The sequence below is a fragment of the Ruditapes philippinarum genome, unplaced genomic scaffold (genome assembly GCF_026571515.1).
Source record: "Ruditapes philippinarum isolate M1 unplaced genomic scaffold, ASM2657151v2 ctg5741_1_1_1_1, whole genome shotgun sequence".
NCBI lineage: Eukaryota > Metazoa > Mollusca > Bivalvia > Venerida > Veneridae > Ruditapes > Ruditapes philippinarum.
Window position 1 is genome coordinate 45,989 of NW_026862270.1, and position 10,347 is coordinate 56,335.

Consider the following 10,347-nt stretch of genomic DNA (forward strand, 5'->3'; position numbering starts at 1 on the left):
GAACGTATTTACAACATTTTTGCAACAAGTCTTTGATGTTGTAGATATCATTATATGCCATACTCCAAGTTCAACGAGATACACAATAGCTGTTATGTACAGCTATACATCTGATCAGCTCCAAATCAATTGTTCCAATCAAACTTCAGTAAAACAATAGAGTTAACGTTTCAAAATATTGCAGTTCTACAGTTTACACCCCTGGTTGAATTGGGGAAAAAATTTGATTATATGTCAAGAGAAGATGTTTTAATATTTGACTGATCTGTATCTCTAGTGATCTACAATTGTAGACTGTGACACAAGATTTGTATAGGTATAGACTGTGTCCCACTAAAACAAAAATTCACCAATGATAAATGTGTTTGCAGACAAAATCTTTGAAGTGACTCTACAATAATGATTTTTTTTTCATCATGGATTTGTGAAATATTTCATACATACAATTAACAAACTGATTAGTTTCTGAACGCAAATTTCAAACTTGTTTAAATAAATAAAAAGTGAAATCAATGTTCAGGCTAAATCTGATTGAAAATATTCTAAAACAACGGAAAAAGTATTGATTAAAGCAAAAGTTTATCAACATTTGTTGAAATAAATGGAAAAGGAAAAGCTGAAAAAGACAAAAAGGAATGGTACAGACTTGGAGTTCATTCTTGCTATTGTTGATTATAAATGTTTTACTTTAATTTTAGAGACATTCTATATGTAAAATGCATCAGCAAGATCATAAGAGTTAATCGATAAAGGGTAAAGAATAAAGCAATTTAGCTGAAAAAAGGAAGTAAAGGGACAAAATTTCAAGTAAGCCCTAAAAAAAACAAGTTCAAATTGAAGGAAAATTTAAAGAAAACGAGGAGAAAACAAGTTTCAATTAAAGGATTATTTCATTGACATTAGGAAAACAAATTAAAAAAAGATTAAAGGACAATTTCTAAAAGCAAGTTTTAGTTAAAATACAATTTCAAGAAAATCAGGAGAAAGCAAGTTTTGATTAAAGGACAAATAAATGGAAATCTGGAGCAAGCAAGTTTTAATAAAAGATTTTTTTTAAGGAATTTCAATTACTTCTAAAGGATTGAGTCTAGATTCAAGAAAAAATGCAAAAAATGAAAGAAAGTCTGGAGCAAAGGACAAAATGCAGAGAAAGCATTGTAAATAAAATTACACAATAAATCAAAGTTACGTCAAAATTATTTGAAAAAGGAATGCTACAAGGCATCTTTAAAAGAAGATTTTAATCATTCTTGAAAATATTTCATATGATTAACCAGACATAAAGGTTTCTACTCACATAAAACAGCATTTTCAAACAAATTTATTTAAACAAAAGATTGAATTTAAGGAAAAGTAACTAACATATATAAGTTTGTTTAAAATGAATGATATACAGAAGAAAGTGTTGAGAAATCATCATGGTGACATACTAAAGAATCTGGTATTAGATCAGGATATGCTGGGATACCTGCTACACAAAGATATCCTTACAGAAGCTTCAGTCCAGACTATTCAGGTAAAATACAACTTTAAAAAAAAAAAAAAAACTTTACTAAAAAAATTACAACAATTTTCTGTGTGTTTTATTTGGATATGAGGATAGAATAACAAACTTACTTAAATCTATTTCAGACTCACAGTTTATTGCAAACATTCTAAGAAAACTTCATTGCATTAAAGGCATATGCTAGGGTAATATAGTCAGGGGCATGACTTATGCAACTTAAATTGTAGTGGTCAATACAAGCAAAAGTCTAAGCTCTTGGCACTGTAGTTTCACAAAAGAAGACTTATTGGCGTCCGCGCCGAAGCGCGGCGCCTATTGGAATGAAATGAGATTTTGTGAAAGGGCGACAGCAACTTCTCGAGCCTTTTATAGTTGCCAATAATAAAAGCCGATCATTCCGATCGGTATGAGGGTGCTTGATTGTTAATTAGTCGCGATATGTACAATGAATGGCAAACTGGAGAATTTCGCAATGCAAACATTTTCAAATGAAATAACCTTTTCCGTCAATAAATCGCGCTCTTCGGGGTATTTTTGCTTATCATTTTGTAGTACACAGTGGGTTATTATGGTATGTTATTCCGAAAGCTGTTAATAGAATGATGAGTTGATGACCTTAATATTCCGAAAATCTATTTATAGAGGGATGTACTCCTAGGTAATTCCTGGTCTCTCCCGGGATTTACTAATGACCGGCGAATAGTACCACAATTGTCCGGTCTCTCCCGGTTTTGGAGTAGATATCGTTACAGAACAGAACAAATATTTTACAGATAAATAAGCTTTTTTTCAAAATGAATGTTTGTCACTTAGTTTGGTTACAATAATTAATAAACACAGATCAACTCTCGAATTGATTGATTATTATTATACATAAACATACAATTCGAAAAAAAAAACCAACAACACAAATCGCATGTTATATTTTATCTATATGAGATAAAAACAATAAATATGTACAATAATTGAGAAAAACTGTACATTTTTATGGCATTAATATGACACTATCAACTTTAAAACATTTTATATAATTTGTTATTTGTGTTTAGTAAAGATTCCGAGGAATTATTCAAAGTTACAAATCAGATTTTATGAATTATTCAATTGATTGATAATTTAAAAAATGATAAAGAAAAATACAAATGTACATGTATATGGTTTAAGAATAAACAATATTATAAATTGAAAGATTAACCATGATTTACTGACTTTTTCCAGTTAAGTTTTGACTTATAATCGTCGATCATTATGACAATTGAATTCTTAAAATAGTAGTAAACGTAAAAACTCAGTATTAAAATAGCGCATAAAACACACACAAAAAAAGAAAAGAAAACAATATTCATAAAATCTGTATTTTTTTTTTATTAAAATAGAAATTACATTTATTGTATAATAAACAATTATGCTCAACATGATCAACATGGTAATATAACAAGTGTCATATTGTTACTTAGTGTGAACAGATACCTTAAGAGGGGGTCCTCGTTAATAGCAATAACATAATAAGGGACAATTACACAAGTATGGTGTTGATCATGCGTTACACATATGGATTATAAATGATTGTATACATGTATATCCGTTGCTATTAATAACCACGATCATAAAGAAATAACAAGTAATATTCTAATTTCTAGCATGCCAATCAAAGTTATAAATAATGAACAATGTCTTTCGTCCGTTCATTCAAAAGTGATATACAATTCTGGTAAAACCCAATGAACCATTGAAAAGTTTATAAGAATATCTTGTCATCATATATCTACTAGTTCATCTGCACGTGCTGTTTGGACGCCCTTTGATGCTTTGCATCAATGCTTTTCTTGTATGTATTTACCTATACAAGTCTATTTAAACTAAGTTACCTTGGGGCAAAGCCAGTTTTGACAAAAAGGGCATGATTTATAGAACTTTTGTAAAAGACCACTAGGTGATGCTACATGCCAAATATCTAAACTTTAGGCATTGTACTTTCTGAGGAGAAGTCTTTAGTATTTTTACTATAGACGGCTATATAAACTAAGTGACCCAAGGGTGCAGCCAATTGTAACCCCATGGAAATAATTTCTGTAACTTTTGTACAGATCCATTTGACAAATCTACAAGCCAAATATCAGAGCTCTGAGGCATTGCAGACTTAAATGTATTTTCCTATGTAAAGTATGTAAACTAAGTGACCCCCCAAGGTGCCATTTTTGACATCATGGGCATAATCTATAAACATTTGCAGAAGACCATAAGGTGATGCTACATGCCAAATAACTAAGCTTTGGGTATAATTGTAGTTTCTGAGAAGAAGATTTTTAAACATCACATTTTTTGAAGTTTATTTTTAGCTCCTGTCACAGACTAGAACTATTTATATATTTTTGTAGAGGATCAGCATCTGTAATGTTTAGTCAAAATCCATCAAGTGGTTTAGGAAGAGATGTTGTTTAAAGAAATTGTGGACAATGAAGCTGGACACACTGCCATCACAAAAGCTCCCCTCTGAGCACTTTGTGCTCTGGTGAGCTCAAAAGTCTAACTACTTATAATTTTGTACAAACACCAGAATTTAGTCAGATATATGAAAAACAGAAAAAATAAGGAATTGCTAACTTTGTTTGTGAATAATCTGCACTTGAAATAAGCAAATTTTCAAACTCAAAGGCATGAAACTCAAAAACTAGGTTGGTGAACCTAAAGTGTTTTTTTTCACTTCAAATTAATATAAAACATTTCTGCCAGATCTCAGATCATGTAAAGTTTAAATAAAGTCTTTGATAGTTTTCATTTAGCTATATGTAACCATAGCATATGCCTTTATAATAATAATATTTAAACAATTTCTCATATATTTTGTTGCTTTGCTAATTTAAACACTTTTTTGGTAATATCTCAGCAGTCGGTCACGACCAACTTTGGCCTGTAGACTAAAGGGTTCATTTGATACAACACACATCCTCTGTGACCTTTTGATCTCAAAATCATTAGGGGTTATTTTCTAGTTATGACAAACCTTCACACCACATCTTACGACTGTAAGCGAAAAGGTTCTCTGGTTATTAGTCGAACAATCTAGAGGTGTGACCTGATGATGTGACATATCTGTGCCATTCAAACATTATTGATGTACGTGCAATTCTTAAATTTCTTAATGAAATTTCATCATATATTATTACTGCTGCCTGCATACAACAGGATATTTTTTGTATCATTGAAAGCACTATTTTTTTTATTTTTTCCAGGCAAAATCCAGTCAACATGAGAAGATAACTGAGTTACTACTGTTGCTGCCTAAACGTGGGTCAAAAGCTTTCCCAATCTTCTTAGAGGGTGTCAAAAAATATTCTCCCTTCCTGGGCGACAAACTTGAAATGAACTATGAAAAAGGTAAGAAACAATAGTTTTAATCTAAAAATGTTTGTAAATGTTTATATTATGTACATTGTATATTTGATAGAGACTCATAGGGAAGACTGGGCATGCCCAACTATGTTGCCTCTTTAAATAAAGTCAATAAAGTCTTTATTATTATTATTATTACTTATTGAATCAATGTATACAATGGCATGAGTAGATAATAATAAATTGTTTTAAAGGGACTTGACACTTAGGTCTTTTGGCATGACGGGACTGGAAATAAAAAAATTTGAGATTTATGTCCAATTTGAAGTAAGTCTGGACCAATCACTTTAAATTTGTTCATTTACTCACTCCCTTTTTTCCAAAATAATAACCATATAAAATGACCACAAATTGAAAAACCTTCCACACTTTTCACATATTGAGCTACAAATACCACAAAAATATGATTTTCAGTTTTATCTGAGTAACATATTTCATAATTATCTTTTGCATATCTTTTTGTTTTAAAGTGGCCTACTTAATCTTTGTAAAAAAAAAATACAATCAAATGCTTTGTTTTTATGCTTTTGGACCTCAATGGAATTCCTTTAATTAATCCCTAAAATCTTTTATTAAAGGCACATTATGCCTCTTTCTATCTGAGAGGAAAGGGAGTGTAAATACACTAAACTTATATGTTGCTTTAACATTAAGTTTTCTTTTCAAATGCTTTTCAGAACAGAAACTGTTTACCTACGAGCACAAAGACACTCATGACACTTCAAAGGAGACCGTTGATAATGAGAACAACACTGCAAAGCCTTCTAAACATCAGGAGAAAGCTTTCGAAAAGACCTTCAAGAGCAAGGAAATCTCTGAGCGGCGGCACTCCCTGTCGGTCTCAACCACAAACCACGCAGTGTCCTCAAACATGCCACAACAAACACTGAACAATATGTACACCAAATTAAAGTCCCACCTTCATAAGCATTCTCATGTAGATTCCGAAGCTATAACACCTGAACCTATTACCATTAAGATGGTGGACAAGCTTCTTGATGACATCTGCACTCACCTTGACGAGCACGAGATGACATTCTCTCAATGTCATGCGTTGCTAGGAGGGAGGGACAGGAACTATCCCCTAGTCTCACACATTATAAACTTGCAGAAATCAAAGAGACAACTAGAACAAGATGTGAAGGAAAAGGATGTACAGAAGAATAAATATGCTGATCATATCAGTAAACTGGAGAACAGATGTAGGAACCAGGTATCATTTTTATGTTTTCAGTTATATCAGGGTTCAAACAGAAATCTGTCAACTAAATTTAAGCACTTTTCAATGACTTCTTTAGGTCAATTTTGCATTTTCCAGTAGCTTCTTAGCAAACAATCAAAGTGTGAAGCAAAGATTTCTATCTAAAAGCAATTGTACCCTCCAGACACCTAATCTGCATTTTACTTGAGGGTGTTACCTCTCTCATTGCTTCTCTAATACTCTATGCTTTTTTACTTTCTCCCACACATGTATACCATCTACTTCAAATATCTTCATGCATACCCACATTAGCACTCGGGACTGTGCATTCCAAACATTGCTTTATTTGATAACCGATTAATAGTCCTTTTCAAGGACACACTCAATTCAAGCACTTTTCAAGACATAGATAGTTTTCAAGCACTTTTCAAGACCAGTGCATACTATGGTTGAAGTAAAAACCATTAAAGCAGGCATAAAATAAATCTAAGAAATCAGGAATTACAGTTGTATTCTTGTTAAACCATAATGACAAAATGAATGTTGAATGAATTTTGTTTTAGTTTGAAGTCATTCCACAACTTGTTTTATTGGATTGCCAGGTCCATTTTGTTAATGTACATTAATATTGGTTTTATAGGAGTTACTTTCCCTCGAAAAGTTTCATGCAAAAAACCAGTTAAGCATTGAAATTGGTTAAATGAGATCAATTAGTAAATAAGATAATGATAAAGACAAAAAATAATCATTTAAAAGAAATTCCTTTGTAAAATTATGTTTATAACTTTTTTCTAAATGTTTTCCTGTCACCAATAGGCACCTCAGTAAAATCAATGACATTGTCTTAGATAACTACATATTTTCATCTCATACGAGAATTCAAAAGTCCCCATTTTGTTACATTTTCGCATCCACACATCTTACTGTTAAAACTTTATTCTTTACAGGCAACAGAAATCAATCACTTGAACGAAGAGATTAAGAAGTTTAAAGAAGAAATTGAAAAGTTACAAGCTATTAATTCTGAAAGAGAAGAAAAACAAAAGATCATAGATGAGCTAAGAAAAATGGTGATGGATGCAGATACCACCAAGAAAAGTAAACTAAGAAGTTCTTATTTAGCCTTACATTATGACACTAATAGCACAGAAATTAAACAGTTAAGAGCAGAGGTAAGAAGCTTGAAGCTTGACAATGAAAACTTAAAGACAGAAAATCTAATGCTGAAAAAGTCTGAAAATCTAAAGAAACTTGCAAAAATGAGGGAAGACCAGGTAAATCCTAAAATTGAAACAGTTAATGGACCACAATCTATGTTTGAAGAACCAAAGGGAGGTAATCTTAAAGTAAAACAAAGACATGTTTATGGAGGAGTTACCTCCCAGAGTTCACAAATGAGGAGTTCATTTGGTAGACGACTTGAGTCAGATAGGGGCATGTTTGCCGCTCAGCCACATCCAGAAAGACCTGGAACAAGAGGTTCTGTTGATAATATACATAATATAGACCAAGATGAGAAAAGTAAAGCTTCCAGATCAAGAGAAAGAGAGAGGGATTACCAAGATTTAGATTTCAAGTTTTCTAATAGTCAAAATGGAGCTGTTGGTCAGAAAAGAAGTCCAAGTAAAATAGATCAAATAAAAAGTATTTTCTTGAGTGTACAGCTGCTAAATATAAAAAACACTATAATTTGTAAAAATTTCCCAACTGAAATTTGAAAAAAAGGAAAGAGGCAACCACGGGACAAATGAGGCAACAGTAAAGGGGGACCCAAAAAATGGTAAGGGAGCATAAAAAAGGAGCGAAATATGGAAAAGAGGGGAAGGTCAAAAAAGCTTTAAGACTAAACCCCCAGCAAAATGGCATCTCAAAGTTTTCAACTTCAAAGAATATCATGAAAATGTCATCCCATCTTATACAGAAAAGCAGAAATCTTAGGCAACCAACAGGAAATTGAAATTATCAACCTAGATAATAAACCTTGCAATTTCAAAACAAAAACAGTTTTCACCCTTGTCCCACTGGAACAGAAAGTGATAGTATAGAGAGAGGCACATCCATGCTTTTTACTGTTGGCGAACAAATTTTAAATTTTCACCTTGATAAATCATGTTAAGGAAGGATATTAAACAATAATTTCAGCAGGTTATAGGTAAAAGAAATTTGATGACAAAAATCATAAAACAGTTAACTAGACAAGTTAGCCTAATAATAGAGTGATAGTTGAGGCAATAATTACTTCCTCTCTTGTCAATGATGAATATTCATGTTATAATTAAGGAGTGACATTTTATTACTTCTCTTTTTGCAACATCCCATGCCAGATTATCAGGACATTCTGGTGATAATTATAATATAGACAGTGTTTTGCATAAAAAGTTTCATACAAGTCTTGGACTAGGTGACAGAAATCTTGAAGTTCACAGTTATGGGAAATTTTCAAGAATCAATTGGGAACTTTAAACAGATTTCTTAATTTTAAAGAAGCCTTGAGTTATTCAGAAGGAAGTTAAGTTCACATTAGTACTATTCTATAGGAAGTTGAGTTCACACAAGCACTATTTTATATATTCTCTATTCTTTACTCAGATCTTTGCTCAATATATTTAATACCATTTCTACATTTATTATGTTGGAATTCAAATAAATAAATATTTATTGTTGTTCACCATTATATTTATCATGTTAACAGATCTGGATGTAAAGTAAGTTATACTTAAGTCATTTGTTAAACTTTTGGATGATTGGGTTGTGTTTTACGTCCCACCAACACTGTAAAGGTTACTGTCCAGCTTTTACTGATTGAGGAAGACAGTAAGTGCCTCTCAGAGCGACACAAACAGGCAACTGAGCAGAACCATCAACATACCATAAGCTAGCTGGAAGATTTCTTTACATAACAGTTTCCAAAGTCTCCTTGTTGGATTCAAACCCACAGTGTAATCACTCAGTAATGCACACCCTCATTTTTGATTGAATATTATTTGTTAACAACAACCCTATTTGAATCATAACATGACTTTCAAGTTTTATTTAATATTCAAGTATGACCACCAAATTTAAGTAAAAGAAAGAGCATCAAAACACGAGGCTATCTGATTTGTACGAGGGGGTGTAGCCCCGAGTATTAATCAGATTGCTGAGTGTTTTGATATTCTTTCTCTTTTGTATCATAGTCACACATTCCCTGTTGTCACAACATAAAACCCCAGAAAGAAAGGAACAATGAACGAGCATCTGAATATGATATTTCTATTGCTATCCCTTTCTCTGCATTTACATTAAGTAAACCCCAGAAGAAATGAGCCAATCAATGGGCATGCTCTGGAGTGCGGGTAACTAATACCTGCACTCCAGTTAACTCACTGTGCATGTATATGTATATGATTTCACTCGGATACATTTTCAACACAAAGGTCCCCAAACTATGATACAATAATCATCATTGTTCATCTACTCTCATTAAATACATAGTGTAGCAAATATCAGTTATATGACTAGCAACCATTATTATCCTTGGTCATTATGGTAATTAATGTATACCCTCATTATATAGCTTAGCAGCATTTTCCATTTTACACTTTCTGTAGGACAACAAAGGGGCACAAACAAACTTCTGCAGTTACAACATGATCATGTAGGCACTAATCAATGGCAATATATCATATTAAGCACACCAACCTTGAATGGGTACTAACTAATTTTATGCAAAGGTCTTTAATCCACACTGTCATTTTTAGTTAGGAGGACTTTGTTGTGGAGGGTTTATGATGATGTTTATTCTACTAATCCTGTATGTGACACTATTTGTGACTAGAGTGAACAAGTATTATGACTTTGCATGTTCATTGACTTTACTTTACACTTACCTGTTTTACCCTTGTTTATATTATCTGGCAATCTCTATAAAGACAATCTCTACAATTCTGCCAAGGTCTTGAACCACTCTGTTTACATTTGGAAGAAGAAAGCCAAGAAGTGTGGGTCAAATTTCATTGTCAAGAAAATTAAGAGCAGTCTCCAATAGTATTCAACCAGTAATCTTATAATACAAGAGTGAATGTCCAACTATAACTATTTTATGTTTGAGCAAGTTTCTATCACTTATTCAATCTCTATCTAATAGCAAAGAAAAAAGTAACAGCTTAAAAACCATAGCTAATATTGTTGTTGCAGGAACAAAATTAATTGAACTATAAACAAGAGAGTGCTATACGTTTCTCAGTATTTGAAAGCAAAGTAGAAA

At 32.2% G+C, this 10,347-nt stretch overlaps 2 protein-coding genes across 2 annotated transcripts; both read left to right on the forward strand.

Moving 5' to 3' along the window:
- The first annotated feature begins 14 nt into the window (after positions 1–14).
- On the forward strand, positions 15–4,963 carry LOC132718473 (caspase-2-like). Its single transcript, XM_060702172.1, has 2 exons — positions 15–1,516; positions 4,741–4,963. Exons 1-2 carry the CDS (start codon positions 1,382–1,384, stop codon positions 4,897–4,899), a joined length of 294 nt encoding a protein of 97 aa, XP_060558155.1. The 5' UTR covers positions 15–1,381; the 3' UTR covers positions 4,900–4,963.
- A 101-nt stretch (positions 4,964–5,064) lies between these two features.
- On the forward strand, positions 5,065–8,810 carry LOC132718480 (structural maintenance of chromosomes protein 6-like). Its single transcript, XM_060702179.1, has 4 exons — positions 5,065–5,068; positions 5,578–6,113; positions 7,049–7,724; positions 8,794–8,810. The coding sequence occupies exons 1-4, from the start codon at positions 5,065–5,067 to the stop codon at positions 8,808–8,810; spliced, it is 1,233 nt and encodes a 410-aa protein (XP_060558162.1).
- The last annotated feature ends 1,537 nt before the right edge of the window (positions 8,811–10,347 follow it).

Excerpts from the sequence above, each read along its gene's own strand:
- LOC132718480 (XM_060702179.1), top strand. Across the intron at positions 6,114-7,048 it reads AGAACAGATGTAGGAACCAG|GCAACAGAAATCAATCACTT; the intron begins GTATCATTTTTA and ends TATTCTTTACAG.
- LOC132718473 (XM_060702172.1), top strand. The coding sequence starts at position 1,382 with ATGAATGATATACAGAAGAAAGTGTTGAGAAATCATCATGGTGACATA. Across the intron at positions 1,517-4,740 it reads CTTCAGTCCAGACTATTCAG|GCAAAATCCAGTCAACATGA; the intron begins GTAAAATACAAC and ends TATTTTTTCCAG.